This window comes from Papaver somniferum, chromosome 2 (assembly GCF_003573695.1).
Source record: "Papaver somniferum cultivar HN1 chromosome 2, ASM357369v1, whole genome shotgun sequence".
Classification (NCBI taxonomy): Eukaryota; Viridiplantae; Streptophyta; class Magnoliopsida; order Ranunculales; family Papaveraceae; genus Papaver; species Papaver somniferum.
The window spans coordinates 64,508,498-64,530,060 of record NC_039359.1 but is presented as its reverse complement, the minus strand read 5'-3'; the positions used below and the strand labels follow the sequence as shown (position 1 = coordinate 64,530,060).

Here is a 21,563-nt window from a genome sequence, read left to right as displayed (position 1 = left end):
AATAAATAAATGTCCAATGTCTGATTACAATTTTTATGACTAAACAACCCCGATTACAATTCCAAGCTATTGATAAATAAACAAATTTTAATTACAATTCACAAATACAATTGTGAAATTAACAAATTTTCAAACAATTTAGATCCATAATTGAAATCCAAAAATAAAAATTGGGATTATGGGGACCTACCTGAGAATCAAAGCATTCTTTCTATTCCGTAAAATAAATTGAGTATTGATCCTGTCCAATAATTAACAGAAAATCATTAATAAAATATCTTGGAGTATTAGAACATCCATGATGCATGTATGAATTCAATAAACAAAATGCAATAAAAAGATATGAACGCAGTATTTCCGACACAAAGCTCTAATTGGTTTAATTACTTTAGATAACTAATTTTCTATACAACAGCCATTCCATAGCCAAAGAAAAAAAATTCCCCGATTACGAAAACTCTAATAAAAATAATTGTAAAACTAACCAAAATGGTAAATATTTTCTTAAATAGAAATAGTAGTAAAAAGTAAATAAATTATCTTTTGGATTTTATTTCTTTGGTAAATAATTTATATTACCAAAAATCTATTTGATTAGATAAATAAAGAATAATATAAATTAATTCCAAACACCTCGGTATATTTTCTATCATATCATAAAAGGTAACCTTTTCGGCATCTCTCTATAAAAAGTCCAACCCAAATCAATCTCATTGTTACGGCGTTTCTCTTCCTCAAGAACAGCTGGAAGTTTTAGGGTTTTTTTATCTGCAATTTCTACAATTTCTATAAGCATTTTGTTTGATCGATGGTAGTGTGTTTGTGTGTATTTTTCTTTTTGCAGATCATCACAGGGAGTGCACATGATAGATGCTGCCTATCTCCTTCGGCAACAGCTCCAGTAATGTTTGTATTATTGAAAAATAAATTTTTGTTTTTGTGTTTACGATGAATAATCTGGATCTTTCTTCGTTCTGTAGGGACAAAACAGGATATTTAGTTAAGACATTTACAAGATGCTATTGTATCTTTTACCGAAATCACACAGTACGGTGTTTTTTTTCCATCTTTTTTGGATCTCTTTATTTTCTCTGCTCCATTGGTACTTCTTGGGCATCAATTTTGCTCTATCGATATTTTTATCTACAATATCAGAACATCAAAAACCTTTTAAATCTAATGAATTAGATTCTTCCAATCACCACTTTTATCACACAACCTCCATAAAAGGTAATTATATCTCTCACTCTCTAGTGTAGCTATTTTCTTAGTTATTTATTTTATGTAATTTCTTAATTGTTTATTTTAATGTTTTGGGTATCTTCCATTGTTGGAACTTGGAACTAGGAGGAAAGGACAAGATCATGATTTACAAATGAAATCATTCATAGTGTGGAGTCCGACTTTCTCAGTAAGAGCTTCGGTGTTGTACTTTTCAAATCAATTCCTAATGTTCTTTTGCCCTTCCATTAGGCTCTTTGTATGGATGGCAAATATGTAGTCTGGTCTGAGATCTTCGGTATCGTGTTATTTTTGCATTTTTCCTGTGTTTTAGGTCTACTATCAGCCATGAATGGTAAATCTTGATAAATCTTTTCCCAATAATGCTTGAAAATGAGTGTAACCCATCCATATATATACTAAAAAATGAAAAGTACTAAAAAGTTTAAAACGTGGTACCGTCTATGTTCACATTTAAAAGGAGCAACCTTTAAATGCTGTAGAACTTATGGCATCAAGATTCTACTTCACCATCACTGAAACGCACAGAGGAAAATGCACAAACATTTTAATGCATCAGGATGGAAAATTCGAATGAACTTTTACTAGGGGATCATGTTCGTGATGATAAGAATTTTCTGAAGCTTTTTCATATACTTTCTGGTAGGTAGTATAATATTTAAATAATGGTAATGATGGTTGTGATTGTAATATTTATGTCAGCTACTATGTTTGTATGTGCAACTGGAGATATTGTATTGTTTTTCTTACTCGGTCAAAAATGGATTGATTAAAAAAGCGAAAATACAAAGGGGAAGGTCTCTGAAGCCTTAGCCAAAAAGGAAAAAGCCAAAGAGCCTATTTGAAACGATAATACAATTTGCCAGGCCATTCTACAGAGGGAATGAAGGCTGGCCTATCCTCATAAAATTCAAAGATGTCTTCGGCTAGCAAACAGGCCCTCTTGGCCAAGGCGTCTGCAGAAAAATTGACTTCCCTATAGCTGTGAACATAGCGAATGTTGAAGAAGAATTGATTCGCTAAAAGCCATTTCTATCTTAGCTGCCAAGGAAGTTCATTTTTCTGAAAGGTCTGTATACAACTCATCGAATCAGAACGTATGCAGAGATTTTTAATGTCCCACTTCTGAGCCACAACCGCTCCATAGATAACAGCTGTTATTTCCGCATAGAAATTGGTCTGCCAGCCCAGACCAACAGAAAGAGATCCAAGGACCGCTGAGCTTGGATCGCGAAAAATTACTCCTGAGCCTGCTGGGCCTGGGTTACCCATCGAGGCACCATCGCAGCATATCAAGATTTCGTCAGGATTAGGAGGAGTCCAGCTTATCTCCACCGGGATGTTGACCTTGCAAGATCTGTGATGAACTCTGAAGTAATTTAGAATCCTCAAGTCATCTTGAGTGTTGTGCATATGCCCTTTCATTCGGCTAGAGTTGTCTCGTATTGTTTGATAGACCCTTCCTTTGAAGCCAAGCCAATTCACCGGAGCATCATCAAAGTAATTTCTGTTCCGAGTCTTCCATAACTCCGTTGTGATAGCAAGATTTGCCACAAACGACAGATCTTTTATCATCTTGCTACGGCCCTTTGCTGCCTTGTAAGAGATCACAAGGTCTTCGCTAGGCTTGATATTGAAGACACCAGCTAACCAAACCCAACTCCTTTTAGCAAATCTACAATGCCAAGTGATATGGCTGAGAGACTCGCAATCTCTTCGGCATAGCCGGCACATCGTTGGCATGCTTCTACCAGTGATTTTGATCATTTTATCCTCAGTTGCACAACACTGGCCGATGCTCTTAGGCTATGGAATTGTTGGTGCTGTCAGGGAAACGATGGTCTCACAAGTGCTGTGACGCGTTGTTATCATAATGCAGGTATATGTTTCAGTGCTACCAAACTGATCATGCTTTTTTTAAGTTTAAGTAATTACTTGCAAAAAACTCTTCCAGGTTGTTACTGCCTATATTTGATTAATCTCATAACAGTCTCAGGCTAGGTAACTATACTGATACAATCGCAATACATGTATCAGTCACAGGTTTAACTATACTAAATTTGTTGAATAAGACAAAATTGTTTATTAAGAAAAAGCGACCATGGGAAAGAGAAAATAAAGAGACCTACAAGAAATAAATCAAATAAATTTATCAGAGAATGCACGTCGTGTATTTTTAAGGTTGTTATTTTCACATTCTGAGTTTTTTAAGGTTGTTATTTTTTGGACAGTTATCGTGATAATTTAAGTTGCTTTTAACAAAAACATGATGAGCATGAACAATTAACTATAATGAATAATTGCTAAAGGGTAATCATGTGAACTTCGAATGGTAGCCTCCAGTCGTTCATAAACAGGGCAAGGCAAATCGGTGTGAAAATAAATGAAGTTACAAATACGACAAGGACCGTGTGAATCATGAACAAGAGAAATTGCACGGAACTTCAAATGGTAGCCTCCAAGATGAAGTGTACACTTACTCATGATTAGTGTCAAATGACTAAGACGGTAACAGTTAGACACAGTGTTTCTAGACACAACTCAGTTAAATCGGCCAGTCCAACCGGTAAATTGCATGGCCCAGTTCGGTTCTTAACCGGTTTTGAAATATCTTTTCTTTCATTTCTTTTTTCTTTTTGACAAAAATGGAAAATTAGATTAAAAAATGAAACTCACGTGGCAGTAAGCTTAGCTAACAAGGCTAGCTCATACCAATTACGACATCCGAATTATAAATGAGAATTGACAGTGAATGACCCTCAAATAATTTAGTGTGCAAAGACCAATTGAAAAACGTACACTTGACGATTGTTCCTTTCGCTCCAAATTGTCCACCAGACGGCAAAAGGTAATAAACCCCAAAGTTTCCTACGCATTTTCCTTCCTTTCTTATTTCTCCATTCCCAAATAGTAGCTTTCAAACCTTCCGCAAAGTTCCAACTAATACCAAAACTATTTAAAATGGTTCCAAAATTTAGCGACTTCCTTGCAATGATTGAACAGATGATCATTTGATTCAACAGAAAACGAACAGAACTAACAGTTCGGATTATCCACCTTCCCAGCCCTGAATAGAAAGTTTAAATGCTTTTGTGACAAAGAGTCCAAACTAAAAAAGAGACTTTTAGAAGGACTTTAGGATTCCAGACATGCTTATGCGGGAAAGAAAGGTACCCATCAATGTCCAGAGAAGTATAGCAATTAGCCACCAAGAAACCTTTGTCATGAATCCATTTCGTGACGAAGAGTCCAAACTAAAAAAGAGACTTTTAGAAGGACTTTGGGATTCTAGACATGCTTATGTGGGAAAGAAAGATACCCATCAATGTCCAGAGAAGTATAACAATTAGCCACCAAGAAATCTTTGTCATCATTCCATTTCCACTAATCACCAAAAATCTGTTAAAGTTGAGCAGTCTCACCTACCTCAGCTTCATTTAAGTGTCTTTTGAAGTCCAAATTCCAAAAACCTTCTGAAGTAATCAGTTCTCTAATGGTTACATTATTTTTTTAGACAACTTATAAAGAGAAGGAAAAGTATATTGAAGAGATTGCTCACCAATCCAATTATTTTTCCATAATAATATTCCGTTGACGCGAAGTATTTTTCTTTATTATTTTGGATCGGAAATTATTAGCAATTCCAGTTACACAGCATGATAAGATTCAAACATTCAATCGGTCATTTTCAAATAAAACCCATTAATCAAATCCCGGTCTAGGTTTATAGTATTTAAATTCTGACTCACTCTGACTTTCATTAATTGTATGTGAAATTACTTTAGGTATCATTATACCTTCGTAAAATAACAACAACATCATATAACATGATATTTATTTACAAAAAAAATCAAGCGGTTGCTAAACAAGATTTCTTTTTTGAAATTATGTGTTATTTCGGTGAAATTTCGAATTAAAACAAATAAATAAGCTCCACGAATTTAGGGAGTACCAAAATTTGGGAAATGAACTAAATATTTTTTACGAATTTATGGAGCTGGGATAAGTACCATGGGGTTTGAAACTGTTGCACTACAAGACTATAAGATTTTAGTTATATTTTTTTTGTAGCATTGGTATCCTTTTAGTTTATTGAATGTTTTAATAGTTTTGAGGATCATGAGCTTATCGAACTATTATTTATTTTAGGTGAAACCAATTTTTCTTTTTTATATATATCTAACTAATATCAAAAATTAGTTATGTGGTGGCTTTCAAGAACAAGTACATTAAATGACAAGAAACTCAAAAACTTAATACAAAGAAAGATACAATAAGCAACTAAATCGAGAAGGTAAAGATCGAGATACCGCGAAAAGGATTGACAGCAAATAAATAGATTAACCCCTAAGGCCACATAAATAGATTAGTAGTGGCCAGATTTCCTTTTATTTTCGTATAACTCAAGTGATAGATAGATTAATGTTGAACTGGTAGTGAAGAAAATGATGCTAGGATGCATCATTCTATATAATTGAAGCCATGTCTTAAGCATTGGTGTCTGGCATGTCTGGTGTTGCCCCGGGATGGCGCAACAGGAATATTGGCCTAATAAACTCACTGTTGACAATTATCCCAGTTAACTAACTGATTGTTCTGACTCGTCTTATCTGTCTGAGTCGGATCGGTCTGACTCAGATTTGATTCAATGATAACAAGACTTGACTAATTGACTTTTACCACTTGACAATTGACATTACCGGACCTTAACTTGATATGGACCAATGAACAACGACTTTTTTTCTTTCCGGCCAATTGAGATGTTTTCCGGTGACGTCTCTGCCCAATTTATGGGCACTTTAAGTGATAGATTATAGAGAGTCTGGAAAACATGGATACAAGAACACAAATAGATGAATTAGGAACAAAATAGGTTGTTGCTGGCAAGATTGACAAAATCAAGGTGTTTTTTTGACGAGTTTACTTTACACATTTCAGAACTTAACCACACCAAATAAAAAATTCTAAGCATGCATCTGGACGAGACGAGGCGAAGCCAAGTCACACCAAATCAAAAATTCGGGACAGTTCGACGACAAGGTTTGTAATGCTACCTTGGGGAGTGTATGGTGTAAAAGGAGTGTTTCATCCAGAACAGTGTGTTAGTGCGATAATAACTCATCTGCAACTTGATGAAAGTTCCAATTTTAAACCAGTGGATATGTGATATCTGATTAGATTTAGTTTAATGTTTGGGTACATTAGTAAATACTTTTATGCAGATACAAGAACCGTTTTTTCTATTAACAAATGAAAGCCTTTGAATTTTGCTTGGGTGGAATTTATGGTTTTTTTTTAACTAAATGATATCTCAGAAGGTAACGCCCAAAATATTTTACGTGTGAACTCTGTTATCTTAATGCCAATCAAAACCAATGGTCTTTGGAGTCGATTTCTTTTCAATCAAGTTTGAGAATTGCTTTACCTGTTTATTATTTGTATTTCAATGAAGTTAACTTAATGGTACTATTTTCAAGTTTGTTTCTTTTGCAACTTTTTAAATCCAACCAAAACTGGAAGTATGAAATGTTAATTAACATCAACAATTCCAAATTAAAACTATCTATGGATAGACTTTCCACCACATTGCAGCCTCATTATAGACAGGTCACTGTTGTGTTGGCATTGCGTCATTTAGATACTAACACCTCGCTTCACACCACTAAGTCGCAGACTAATTACTGTAACAACTGAAAACAACTATTTATATTTTTCTTACTCAGGGACTGGAACTTATCATTTTCCAGAACCATGTTGAAAACTCATGTTCCCTGACAGTTTCCAAGGAAAACTTGTTTTCGTTCTTCTTTTCGTCTTCAGTATTATGAGTTAAGTATAGATCAGTGCATTGTGGTTTTTAACACAGTCAAGGGTAAGCTGAGCATGATTAGTTGAGTTTTTCTGCTATGGTTGAGATCAGTCAAATATCATTTGTGGCATTTGAAACAATGTTTTTCCGTGTGTGAAAAACAAATGTTATGGGTATTAATCATTATGGTTATTAAGTTAATTGTAGTAATCTGAGCATAATCATGTTATTTGTCACATTTGATATGAGATTCTTTGTGTGCACCAAGGGAAACATTTTGTTTGTTTCACTTTTGATTGAGCTGACAATAGGTTCTCAAAATCTCATGTAGTTATTTCTTTTAACATAAACTTGGAACAATTATATTTTTAGTGGATATTTGTTAATTTCTTGGGGATTTTAATAGGGAGTGTTCATATTTTTTTCATCCACATGAAAGACAGCTGGAAGATAACCACTCGAGGAAGATTATTAAAATGGTGATGCGCTGATGGATTTTGATATACAAACTTCTTTGGCGTAGGAATATCTTGTGGGAAGCTACATAGTTTTTTGATTAGTACGGATGCTTTTTTGAGTAAAGACAGTGCACTGAAGTTGCTTGACACGTATATGGCTTGGTGATATCACTTCTCTATTCTGGTTTATAAATTAGTTAAGACTTCTCTATTCTGGTTTATAAATTAGTGTAAGATACGGAGTGTGGATGTGAACACTGATTATAACTTTAAGTTAGTGTTATAGTAGTTCGTGTATATCTAGATATCTTTCATTTGTAATTTCTGATATTTTTTTTTTGGGTCGGGATCGGGTAATAAAGAAATTTTGTGTATCTCCTGGTTGATAGTTTTAATGTATGAACGATTGTTTTTTTTCTTTTGGCGGGGGTTACTATATATTGTTTGGCATGAAAAATTACTTTTCAGTTTTTTGGATCTTTGGGGATTTCAAGATTTAGTAATTCATTTTGCAGCCAAGCTAAATATTTAAAAGTATTCAGTTACTATTGTGAATGACAAAAATGAAATAAAATCGCAATAAAAAATTGAACCAAGTTTTTCCTTGAAATTTATATATCCGGTAAGATATTTTTTTTATATCGGTAACAAAATGTTATGATCACTTGGTTGACAATATGTGTAATTATTCCCACTTCTTGGTTATATATTTTCTGAGTGAAAATTAAAATGCACGACATCAAACATGTGATAAGACATCAAACCGGTTGTTTATTTATTTTGAAGATAGCACAACTGCATAAATAACTATCAAACTACCGCAACTGGACAACCGAGGAACTGCTAGCTAGATATCATTAGCGCTAGGAGTTTATAATACATAAAAAAAGAAATCACATGATAGACCATATGTAAGAATTTATACTAAAAGGTCAAGGTTGTTTTGAGAATTTCTGAAAAGCAAAAGCATGAGATCAAGAAACTTTAAGAAGATCGAACTTTGGAGAATTTTGGCTAATTTATGGAGCTGGAATAATTGTATATAGACTCGTAAGAAGTCGCATTGTGTTTTTCTTCTATTGCATGAATTTATTTTAGTTTATTGTATATTTTATAATCTTTATTCTATTTTAATTTTTTAATCACATTTTTCAATTTTTAATCAAATTAATAATTTTAAAACAAGGATACAAAATTTCATAAACGAGAAAATACAACACGTGCATCGCACGGGTAAAAAACTAGTCTTCTAAACAGTAAAAACTAAAAAAACCCAATCAATGAAACCCTTCAGGCCTTCACAATTAAGTTATTGACTTAGATAAACAATTACCAAAATGAAAAAACCCTCATCCTCTTTAACGTAAACAAATCATGTATATTAATATTCTCACTTGCCCATTTGCATGATTACATATGCCTTTGCGTGTTAAATGTGAAACTATTTTTCAACGATCAAGATCATCCGAAAAACTCCCTTAAACATACAATCTTAACCCTACACTTGTCACCCAAATCTTGCACTAACCGGTGAACTGTCTGTATCTCTATTCCATACTCTTATTTGTTGTTGAGAGAAGTATAAAATCTTCTTCAGTAATAAATCTCCTTTCTTTTCTCTGTTTCTCTCTGGTTCTTCTTCTTCTTCATCATCTTCATCTCAGTATCTTGGCTACGACCATCTAAGATGGGTAGCTGCTCCAGTTGGATCGCAACCCTACTATCATTCCTTCTCATCATCAGTTCTGCTCATTCTTTTTACCTACCTGGTGTTGCTCCTCGTGACTTTACAAGGGTACGTTACCCCCTTTCTTCCCCCTCCGCAGAAATTTGATAATGAAATGTTTAATTTGGTTAGATCTTTGTATGACTCGTTGATTAGGGTTCGATTGTATGTGGGTGATTGATTTCGGTTATTTTTGGGTTTTTTTGTGGTCTGTATGGATTTGGGATCTAGGGTTTTGGGATAATAAGATCCGGGGTTGGATCTGATTGAGTTAATTTGTTGTTTATGGATCTGGGTTTTGAGAATTTGGATAGTGGGTGTTGTGAATTTTGTCGGCAGTGTGTGATCTCTTTTTAGGGTTCGTGTTAATTTGAGGATTGGTGAAGGGGGATTGTTTCATTTTCTGTGTTAATTTGATTGAGGAATGTGGTTGCAGAGATCTGCATTGTTGAATTGATAGTCTGGGTAGAAATGTTTTGATTTTTGTATATTTACTATGCTGCCACTGAGCTTGGATATTGGTCTGTCGGTGGTGGTTTCAGTCGAGGATCACTTTTGGTTGTGATTTTGGTATGTTGGGGTGTTTTGATAGTTTAGGTCAGTTCTGATCTCTGTGAGTATAGAAAATGAATTGAGATCCTTGGCAAATGCTACCTTATTACCTTTTAGAGATCTAATGAAAAATGTATGTTTCATTAGAAATGCAAAACGATATTGGAGCTTGCTGAAGTTCTGTGAAGCATTCTTATCTTCCATGTTGGGCGTTAAAAAATGATGAAAACGAACTTTATGGTACACATGCGCAGCTAGTCCGAATGTATCCTTGTATGGACATGTAAAATATTTCCATTGTGCTAGGTTCGGTAGATGTAAGAATCAGCTTGTTAAATAAATTGTTACATCTTCTTTAGAACTTACTTTGTCAGACAGTTTATTTTGTTTCCTGTTCTGGTTAACTTTTGTTTAGTTATCGCGTGTTCATCTAATGGTGTTGCTTTTTTTTTGTACAGGGCGATGCACTTCAAGTAAAAGTAAACAAGCTTTCATCTACAAAGACCCAACTTCCCTATGACTACTATTTTCTCAAATACTGTAAGCCAACAAAAATTATGAACAGTGCTGAGAATTTAGGAGAAGTTCTTCGAGGTGATCGGATTGAGAACTCCATTTACACAGTGAGCCTCCACTTCCTGTATCATTTTTCGTTTTTATATCTTATCCTGCTCTAAAATGCTTATGCTTAGAGGTTTGGTGTCTTCGTCAATGGTTCCATGTTTTATTTTGGTTTTTGAAACTGAATTATTTTACTTGTATTCCAGTTTAACATGAGGGAAGAACTTACTTGCAAAGTTGCATGCCGTATGAAGCTTGATGCCGAAGCTGCAAAGAATTTTAAAGAGAAAATCGATGATGAGTACCGAGTAAACATGTAAGTAGGATTTTTCCCCTTTGTTACTCGTACGACAAGAAACATGATAATATATGAAGATAATTCATATTAGTATGAAACGTTGTGTCTTGCTAGACCTCTGTCTTGCTGAGTTTAGTAGTTGTGATTCCCTTTTTGTTCTCTGGGTTATTTTTATCTTAAAGATTGAAACATGACCACTCTATGGATATGCAGGATTTTGGATAACCTTCCAGTTGCAGTCCTTAGACAAAGAAGGGATGGAACACAGGCCACCAGTTATGAACATGGTTTCCGGGTTGGTTTTAAAGGAAACTACGCTGGGGTAAGTAATAGATAGATTAGTTTCTGAGCTAAGTATGTGGGTGCTATTAATTTGGTGGTTCTTATATCAACTTTCTTGTGCAGAGCAAAGATGAGAAATATTTCATCAATAACCACCTTAGCTTCAAAGTCATGTATCACATGGACCCTGAGACTGATATGGCTCGCATTGTTGGTTTCGAGGTTACTCCAAACAGGTACAATAGATTTGTTGTCTCCTTGCAGTGTTTGATCTTTTGTTTTCCTTTTTGTTGAGAGTCAGCACATGATGATGCCCTACCTTTTTCATCCCTGGCATCAATCCGTTAGTTTGTTCATCTGTATATTTCATGTCTTAAACTTAGGATACAAAAACGACCATAGTTCAGGCTTTGAGACAGTATCGAGTTTCAAATAAGACGAAGAAAATAAAAGGCTTTGGTAAAGTAAAGAAGGAAAAAAGTTAATGGAGGAGGAACATATTAGATCAGCAGATATCAAATACTACGTGTTTATATTTTAGATTTTGCAGTGGGGTTTGTATTACGGGAATTGTCATGTTAGGACTAATTTTCTGTGTTTTCAGTTTACACTTAGGGATTTTGGGATTATATAACTTTATCAGCCTATAGCTAGATTAGTGTTGAGAACAACATTTTTGGTGTATGCTACAGTATTCTTCACTCGAATCTCGTTCTAAAATGAGAAGAGGAAAGACAGTTAAAAGATTGGTGTCTGTGTAGGTTCTTACTAACCAATATTACATAGTCACCGCACTGTTTATTCCCAAAGATAATTGAAGCAGATATTAATGCTTGCAATCCTCTTCCATGGGTTGTTGGTTTGGCTTTTCTGTTATATTTCGTTTCTTCCATCAAAAGAATTCCGTTCTGAAGAGTATATTTTCCCTCTGTTTTAGCAATTTTCTTTTCTATCAATACCTGCATACAACAAAGTGGCAGGTATTGGACTATTGCTGATATTTGTAGTGTCCCGTTCTGTGCTAACGACTGCTGTCTTGTATGTTGAGGCTCTTTTCTATGTATTTGTTGGCAGGGGAAACTTTATGTTGATGATTTTAATTGTATTTAGGAGTCTTAGTTAAGTTGCGCAGATACAATTTTAGCATTTCCGGAAAAAGAAGAATACTAATATCTACATTTTGGACACCCTTGATAATTCTACTGCATGTCCTTTTTGTCACTTTTTAACATCATTGTTGGAGATGTAGCAGCATTATAGTTTTATTTGATGTTTAAATTCTGCTTTCTGCTTATTGTTTTCTTACTGGATATTCCCAAAACAGTATCAGTCATGAATACAAGGTTTGGGACGAGAAGAACCCTCAATTAGTTACATGCAATCCAACCACCAAAGTCATGCTTCAAGGTAGTACAGTGCCACAGGAGGTTGATAAAGATAAGGAGGTCGTATTCACATATGACGTCTCTTTTCAGGTACTTATCTTTTCACACCTTCGCGTTCAAATTTGTAATATTTTCCACTTTTAACTTGGGTTTTGTTTTTGTAGGCTAGTGATATCAAATGGGCTTCACGTTGGGATACATACCTCCTCATGAATGATGATCAGATCCACTGGTTCTCCATTATCAACTCACTGATGATTGTGCTCTTCCTTTCTGGTATGGTTGCTATGATTATGATGAGGACTCTATACAGAGATATTGCCAACTACAATCAGTTGGAGACCCAAGATGAGGCCCAGGAAGAAACTGGATGGAAGCTTGTGCATGGTGATGTTTTCAGGGCACCTATTAATTCTGGCCTACTCTGTGTGTACGTTGGAACCGGGGTTCAGATTTTTGGAATGACACTTGTGACGATGATATTTGCGCTACTAGGATTTCTTTCCCCATCCAACCGAGGAGGCTTGATGACTGCCATGGTTCTCCTATGGGTCTTCATGGGTATCTTTGGAGGTTTCTGTTCAGCCCGTTTATATAAAATGTTCAAAGGCACAGAATGGAAAAAGAACACTTTGAAAACAGCATTCATGTTCCCTGCGATACTTTTCTCCATCTTCTTTGTTCTGAATGCACTTATCTGGGGAGAGCAATCGTCAGGCGCAGTTCCATTCGGTACCATGTTTGCCCTGGTTTTCTTATGGTTTGGCATATCTGTTCCATTAGTTTTTGTTGGTAGTTACTTGGGATTCAAAAAGCCAGCAATCGAGGACCCTGTCAAGACAAACAAGATTCCAAGACAAATACCTGAGCAGGCCTGGTACATGAAGCCAGTTTTTTCAGTTCTTATTGGAGGAATACTTCCATTTGGTGCAGTCTTCATTGAACTTTTCTTCATCTTGACATCAATATGGCTCAACCAGTTCTACTACATCTTTGGTTTCCTGTTCATCGTCTTTGTTATCCTTCTCATCACTTGTGCGGAGATCACCATCGTGCTCTGTTACTTCCAGCTCTGCAGTGAAGACTACTATTGGTGGTGGAGGGCTTATTTGACATCTGGTTCATCCGCAGTTTACCTCTTCCTCTACTCAGTCTTCTACTTCTTTACCAAGCTGGAAATAACCAAATTGGTGTCGGCCTTCTTATATTTTGGGTACATGTTGATCGTTTCCTATGCATTCTTCGTCTTGACCGGAACAATAGGGTTCTACGCATGTTTCTGGTTCGTCAGGAAGATCTACTCGTCTGTTAAGATTGACTGAAGACGTGAAAAGAAATCTGAAAGTTCGATTTTGATGAGAGAGAGCGAGAGAAATATAGATGTAAACAAAATCAAGAAGAAAATTGGATTGAAGTTCAGAAAAGTTGTCATGTTTTATGTTCTCCCCCAACTTCATCATTTTGCAGATTGTAGTGTAGTAGTAATTTGGCTTTGCTTGTAACACTTGATTCACTTATATTTTTACTTTTTTTTTCTTCTTCTTCTAATTTTCTTTTATGAACTCTGGTTATGATTTGTGCTCACCTAAACTTAAATAAGCCAAGGCTGCGAGACTTTAGAGTTCTGCATTTTACAACAAAGAAGCAAAACTGGGAGAGAAATTTCGGTGCTGAACAAGATAAATCGGCTAGCACCATTTTTTTCTTCTTCTAGCTAATCTGACTCGTTTGATTCTGAGTCATGAATTAGATTTGGAGTCCAAGTCCCAAAAAGACAAATAACATGTTAAATTAGTCAGATTTAGATTTTGAATCAGACTCTGAACAAGATTTAGAGTTTGAATCAGATTCATTATCCGAACACTGGTCGTTGTGTTGTTTTCTATTCGGATACGTAATTGGCCGAGACATCTAATGCTTTTCGGTTTCATTCGATGCCGTTTTGTGTCGCTTAGCCGGAACCTTAAAAAAACGTGAAAAACTCTTTTAGAACAGAAGAAGCTAGAAAATCTTGGAATTGGGCGGTTTTGTTTGAAACTGTAAATTAGGGTTTATAATTGAAGATGAAACAATCATCCAAAGACCCATTTGAGGTTGCTTTTGAAGAAGATGAAGACGAAAACAATGAAGAAGAAGAAGAAATTAACAATAATACTAATAGTGAACCTGTAAAACTAGAACTAGACGAAGACTATGACGAAGAAGAAGAAGAAGGCAATGAAGAAGATGAAGATAAAGAGAAATCAAAAGAATCTCCAATTAGAGACAATGAATTTGATGAGGAAACCCCAACAACAACAACAAATCGGCGACCTGGGAAAGAAGTAGTAATTGCTGATGGTGATGGTGGTGATGAATTGAGAAGAACTGGTAATGTTAATGTAGTAGCATCATCAACCGGAAATCAGAGTAATAAGAAGAGGAAAATTGTAAAGACTAGTAATAAAGAAGATGAAGATGAAGAAGAGGATGAGAATATGGATGTGGATCTTGTCAAGTTCACACCTACTGGTGTTCCTGCTAAGATGGCCAAAATGCAGTAATTACTTAACCCTAACACCCCCTTGATTTTGATGATATGTGATTTTAGATTATGCTAAGTAATCTGAATCAGTGAATTCTGAAGATACCAATTCAAAATTGAATTATGAATTGTTTAGTGGCTAAGGTTTACACAGAATCACCTCGATATGATATTGGATAGTTGGAAAGACCCATTGGAATTGAATTATGTATTGTATACTAGTAGGTTTATTGCCTTATAATGCTTAAGATCTTTACATCGATACATAGAGATTTCGATATTTAGAGAGTTGGATTGAGTTTAGATTCTCTTTGCACTAGAGATACGAGTGAATTTACTTTGCTCTTCTTTTGTTAAAGCATATGGAGCTATGGGCTCTCAAAGTTACAACATTGTTAAATCTAGGGCAATTCTTTGAATATTGGTGTGTAATCTGAGATACAGCTTAGTGACAATTTTTGTGAAGTATTTTCTTGATGAATTTTGACATTCACACTGCAACCAAATAACTTTAATGCATATTAGGAAATTTGTTTTTATAACTTATGAGCATATACCATATGATTATTGTGCTGTGGAGTAACCTATCAAACACATGCTGTATGTATGTGAACTATTGAGCTGCTGTGTGCAAGGCCTGCCGAGGAAAAATTTAAAAACAACCGAAATGCACATGATTGGCGCCTTTTTTTCTAGGCGTCTCCTGGGCGCCCATGGCGCTTTTTACAACATAGGCTTTATGTATGTGAACTATTGAGCTACAAGTGTTGACAGTTGTGTGCCTAAATTAGCATCTCCTGCAGAAAAGAATGGAGAACCTGTAAAGAGTTGACCAGTAGATGTTATGGCATGATGCGTCTATATTCAATTTCAATTTCTGATATTAATGAAATTCTTCTCTCCAGGGAAATTTTGTCGCAGTTGACAGATGAACAGATGAGTAGATATGAGTCCTTCAGAAGGTCAGGGTTTCAGAAAGCTAACATGAAAAAGGTGTGCATATGTTATTTTTATGCATTATTCCATTTGATTTTGGACTTCATTATGCCTTTGATGTTTGAACAATTATCGATTTCTATGTTTTGTTCAGCTCTTAGCAAGCATCATCGGAACTCCAAAGATATCAGTACCAATGACAATTGTTGTATCGGGGATAGCTAAGATGTTTGTTGGAGAGCTAGTTGAAACAGGCAAGTAAACTGTTTCTTTTGTTAAATGCTAGCGTTGCAATGTTTCTACTGTCTATGAATCTAAACATTGTCTGTAAATTCATTTCTATCTAGATGACCTCTCTCCTTTAGGTAATAAGATAAAGAGCTTTGCATCCTAACCGAACTCTGCAACTCAGTTGATGACTTTATGCAATAGGTTGTATGGATAGAAGTGGAGTGGGTAGCATTCAGGTTTCTGCCTGCCCTGAATGTTCTCTCTTGCTAGGTTGCTATGGCTCGATGCATCCTTAGCTTTGTCATAGCTTATAATAATGTATAAAGATACACTGCTGAATAGTGTTGGTGGCGTGAACATACCTATACTTGTATGTCTCCCACATGCTTTTGTTTGTTTGTTGGAGTCAACTTATATTGGATTACTGATGGACAGGTAGGATGGTTATGACAGAAAGAGGTGAGACTGGACCCATCAGGCCTTGCCACATCAGGGAAGCCTATAGAAGGCTAAAGTTGGAGGGAAAGGTACCAAAAAAATCGGTCCCCCGGCTGCTGTTCCGGTAGGTATAGTGTCAGAGTTGATATACAGAAAAGAAGCCGGACAGAAACACCAATTACGAGGAGTGCAGTTGTCATCCTTTGTTCTTTTTGTTTGACTTCTTCATTTCTCAGTATATTGTTGGCTAAAGAGCTCTTTATATGAAGGGGACTAAACTGGTTTTTTAAACTCAAAGCGTGAATCCTAGATATCATTTCTGAAGTAATGAAGTAAATGAGGACGCAATCATAAATGAAGTAAAGAGAATGGTGATTACTTAGTTTTTTTTAGCGGTGTGTTTTTGTTTTGTAACTTCATTTTCCATTTTAGTTTTCTTCAATAAAGAAGATAAATAATAATAAAAAAAATAATACAACAACCACAGTTCGAGGTTAATGTGAGTCCGAGGTGTAAGCATGTTACGCGCACAATCAGTAAAGTTTTGGTTTAACTCGACAAACAATCCCCTTAGCAAATGGTCCGGCCTCTCACTGGTGAAGAAAAAAAATGGTTCAACTGAGCCAGCTCACAACGTTTACACCTTGTTTGCATTTTCCTGACTCATCTGAGTCGTCTGGATCTAACTGATATTAACTGATTCTGGATCCGACTCAATATGTTTGTTTTTCTAGTTATATCCGACTCAAAAATATGTGAGTCAGTGGCTTGGTCCCATGAGTCAGGGCCCTGATTTAAATGGTCCGAGTTAGGGGTTAGGTTTGAGTCAGATTGTGAGTCAGGTATGACTCAAAATAAAAAAAACAAACGGTCTGACATCCGAGTTAGATTCAGATGCCGAGTCAGCAAAAAACAAACACACTCTTAAACTATGTTTTTTTACTCTTGACTTGACTCATCTAAGTTGTCTGGATTCGAATCGTCTTGATTTGACTGAAATCACCCGGCTCATCTGGATCTGACTCAATATTTTTGTTTTGAGTCAGATCTGACTCGGCTGACTCAAAAATTGGTAAGTCAGTGGTTCGGTCCCATGAATCAGGGATATTTTATTATCTGACTCAAACGGGTCCGAGTCAGAGGTTATGTTTTATGTCTGAGTCAGAGGTTGAGTCAGATCTGACTCAAAATAGAAAATAAACGATCTGACTACTGACTCGGCGCGAGTCAAAGATTGACTCAGACCCAGACGCCGAGTCAGCTGCAAACAAACAAGGTGTTAGACGGAACTGAGGTACATTAACTCGTTGTTCTTCCATTGTCAAAAAGGAAAGTAATCGTTGCTCTGTGATACCAGCCTGACGCGGTGTCTACCACTTCAATAACAACCTAGGCATTCGTCTAAATCACAACATAAAGGCATTTCCAACTCCAAAACTTGGAACAAGTGATTTAACAATTGCATCCATAAATCCAAAGCCAACCACAAAACTTACTTGGTGAGTCAGCAATTGTACTTCACAACCTTTTTTATTTTGTTTATTTTGCAAATTGATTTTCATTAAAGAGAAACTAACTTTGGGTGTTAATAACCCGTGGTACAAAAGAAGTAGAGTCATCCATTGCCTGGAAAAAGTTCCTAGCAATTGATTTATCTACTTGTAAGGCCTTAATAAAACATAAAGGTGGGGAATTCTCCTAGTTTAGGAAATGAGGAAAATGTTTTGCTCCTTTAGCTAGGATATCTGCTACATTGTTTACTGATCTAAATATTGAAAAGAAAACCTATAAAGTCTGACAACAACTACTTTCAAATTTTACTTCCTTCATTATGACTTGGTTCTGACAAGTGATTGGGGCAGGAATTCCATTCAGGTAGCCTAAAAGATTCCTACAGTCACCCTCAATGCTAAATTTGGTGAGATTATGCTTTTTTTCCCATTGAGTTGCTTGTAGTATTCCTAATGCTTCTGCTTTTTTTGGAGATGAGGCTGAGATAAATCCGTCTCTTCCTTGTTCGAAGTCCCAGGTATCATCGATATACCTGCAGGGTTAGTTTTAGAAGTCCACGATGCATCCACATTAATTTTTAACTAAGAAGATAATCCAAATTCCCATGGTTCTTGTAGCCTTTTTCCATAACTATTTTGAGTCTGTATGTTCACCTGCTTTTTTTAATGCCAGAAGTTTAAATGTCTTTGGATTTCATGAGATAATTTACTAATTTTTTGTTTTTTCCAAAGACCTAGTTACATCTCTCTTTCCAGATGAACCGACATTTAGTCAAAATTGTCTCTATCTGATACTTCAATTACACTTCATATTCTCCCTCAAGCTGAGCACGACACAAATACATCATCTTGTTGTTCAAGGAAATCAATGTTTATGTGTTTGGGATTGGGAACGTTAAGTTCTGCAAAATGATTTTTCGAGTTTTCTGAAACTTTACCTTTTCCCGATCTAATAAATACTTTGATGCTCTTGCTATTTCTATATGTCCCCTTGATGCTCCGTCCGTGTTGATTTTGACCCATTCTAAGTGAGGTTTGAGCCATCCCAAGAACATGTTTATTGTTGCTAGTGTTGTTTGCGCGGGGTTTGGATAAGGTTGCATCCCAGGTTGTACTGACGGTAGGTGGTTTTGAGCCCACGTATATTCTTGCTGGAGTTTTATCGCCATCTGCATTATATTCGTCGGATTTGGAAATCGCTGGCGATATATTGTATCGTTCCTAGTTATCCATAAGGACCAAAAAAAGGAAGCAAAACGTTGTAGTGCCTTGGATAAGAGCTTTTTTTTAGGAGTAGGGAGACTGTTGTCTGATGGGGCTGTGAGGTGGGGATGCTTTGAGTACGGTTTTGGTTGTTTGTGACATGAGATAGTAGGAGGTTCCAGGAATATATCCCTGCACCATTTATTAATGGAATATAATTATATAAAATATATCCCTTTGCTAATATATTAACGGAATATATCCCAGCTCCATTTTTTTCTTCTTCTCTGTTAATTATATAGAAAAATAGCAATTATCAAGTTCCACGACTCTTAATTGGCAATAAAATTTAGAGTTAAATTTATTTATACACCAGCATCTGCTATTTGATAATCATCTAAAAGTCTCAAGACACTCTATGCTTTGCATGGCACCATTGCAGAAAATAAAAAACATAATCTTCAAAGAAAAAATAGGTTGGATGAATATATTTTCTTATTATAATCATGGAAGAATTAAACCATTCCGAACTAGCTTAGACAATCTTTTGTTGAGTACATCTTTCATGAGAACAAATAAGATTAGAGATACGGTATTCCCTTGTCTTAGACCCCTTCCAACAGAGAAAAATCCTTGAGGTGCACCATTGAGCATCACTGATATCTTACCAAATTTAAGAATTATATGAAGGCATTCACACCAGGAACTAGAAAAGCCATATTTACCAAGGATTTGAAATAAAAATTTCCAACTAACTGAATCGTACGCCTGAGATATATCTAATTTGAGACCCACATTTACACACCTTCTTTTCTTTTTCATTTCATTAACAAACTCAGATGCTAGCATTATTTGTTGTTCAATACATCTTCCTTTTATATAGGTAACTTGTTGTGAAGACATAAGTTTTGACATAAGAGAACTCTTTCTTGTTGTTATAATCTTAGTAAAATTTTTAAAACTCACATTGCTAAGACCAATTGGTCGAAATTGATTAGGAGCGTTAGCACCCTCTGTTTTAGGAAGAAGGAAAAGAAAGCTAGAATTCAGACCTTTTGGAATAAACCTCATACTCCAATTGAGTAATTGTACTGCCTTAACAGCATCCAGATGAATAATATTCCAGCATCCTCTATAAAAACTTCCTGAAACCACCTGGAGAATTTTTAGGGTCCATTTTTTTTTTTTAATTTCTTCCTCATTTAGAATGGCATCTAACATCTCTTGATCTCAGAAGTAATAACCGAAGGAATGGATTCTAACAGGGAATCAACTTTATCTGTATCTTGATATTCAAATTTCTCAAAGTGATTAATCAAAACCTATGCAATTTTATTTTGATCTTGTAATGGTATCACCGTTTGTATCCTCAAGATCACTAATAAAATTTCTAGATTGCCTTATTTTAAGATAAGAGTGTGAAGGAAATTAGTATTAACTGCACCATCTATAATCTATCTATTCCTTCATTTTTGCTTCCGCATGGTGTCTAGTTGCACTCCTTTTGAATTATAGATATTCTCAGCCAGCGCTAATTCATCTAAAATCTCAGTATCAAAAGAACAAGGGTTATTTAATGTTTGGTACCCGGAAAATGTCCAACACATTGGTTTGGTATCCAATATTTCAAATATTAAGGGTTGGTATCTGGACTCGACTGTCAAGTCAAATCGCTGACCTAACATATGTTACCTAAATAACTAAAATATTAATAAACATTAATTATTAAACGTCGTCAACCCGCCGTTATCAGATTCGCTATTTTCTATTTTTCTTATCATTTTTTTGAACATGCAACTGCAATTTCCAATTTAGAGACAAGAAGCTCAAGCATTGCACATTCTTCCCATACCAGATTATAATACCCTAAGCAAGTCATTCAAACACCTGAACATTTCAAAAATCTCTTGAAAACCCACTAATTTAGAAAAAAAAGACCAACCAAATAAGTCTCTGAGGACAACTATTTATCATTGTAAATATCAAAACACTAACAAAAAAAATTAAGAACCTGAACAAGTATTCTTGGAAAATTCCAAATTCAAAAGAAGAAATAGTTAACACCTAGAAATCCCATAAAATCAAACCCTAATTTCCCAAATTGAAATGAGTAGAGAACCTTAATTTCCACCTATTCTTCTTGGTCTTGATTGAATTTGAGGCAATAACCATTGTATCTCACAATCATTCGATCTTACAAAACAATATACACATTCCACTTGATGCATAAAATATTGAGTGCAATAATCAAAAACAAAGAAAAAATCAAATAAGCAAAATTTATTGACACTTAGCTCCTTTACAATGGAAGTGATCGATTGACGAAAAGGACGAGCTTCCCTTATCTCCACAACAACAACAAGGCAAAACTTTGGAAAAACAGAGTGAGTCACGTGTTCAACACGTT

The 21,563-nt window shown here is 35.4% G+C and overlaps 2 protein-coding genes and 1 non-coding gene across 3 annotated transcripts; all 3 read left to right on the top strand.

Moving 5' to 3' along the window:
- Nucleotides 1-9,090: 9,090 nt before the first annotated feature.
- Nucleotides 9,091-13,875, top strand: LOC113347864 (transmembrane 9 superfamily member 7). The gene is made up of 7 exons (XM_026591542.1): nucleotides 9,091-9,304; nucleotides 10,246-10,410; nucleotides 10,555-10,664; nucleotides 10,860-10,968; nucleotides 11,052-11,164; nucleotides 12,253-12,403; nucleotides 12,478-13,875. The coding sequence occupies exons 1-7, from the start codon at nucleotides 9,197-9,199 to the stop codon at nucleotides 13,633-13,635; spliced, it is 1,914 nt and encodes a 637-aa protein (XP_026447327.1). The 5' UTR covers nucleotides 9,091-9,196; the 3' UTR covers nucleotides 13,636-13,875.
- LOC113354795 lies at nucleotides 11,725-11,809 on the top strand. Its single transcript, XR_003362010.1, has one exon. It is a non-coding gene; the product is annotated as a small nucleolar RNA snoR98 (small nucleolar RNA).
- Nucleotides 13,876-14,243: 368 nt separating the features above from the next.
- LOC113347863 (transcription initiation factor TFIID subunit 11-like) lies at nucleotides 14,244-16,940 on the top strand. The gene is made up of 4 exons (XM_026591541.1): nucleotides 14,244-14,852; nucleotides 15,743-15,830; nucleotides 15,928-16,027; nucleotides 16,440-16,940. The coding sequence occupies exons 1-4, from the start codon at nucleotides 14,377-14,379 to the stop codon at nucleotides 16,568-16,570; spliced, it is 795 nt and encodes a 264-aa protein (XP_026447326.1). The 5' UTR covers nucleotides 14,244-14,376; the 3' UTR covers nucleotides 16,571-16,940.
- The last annotated feature ends 4,623 nt before the right edge of the window (nucleotides 16,941-21,563 follow it).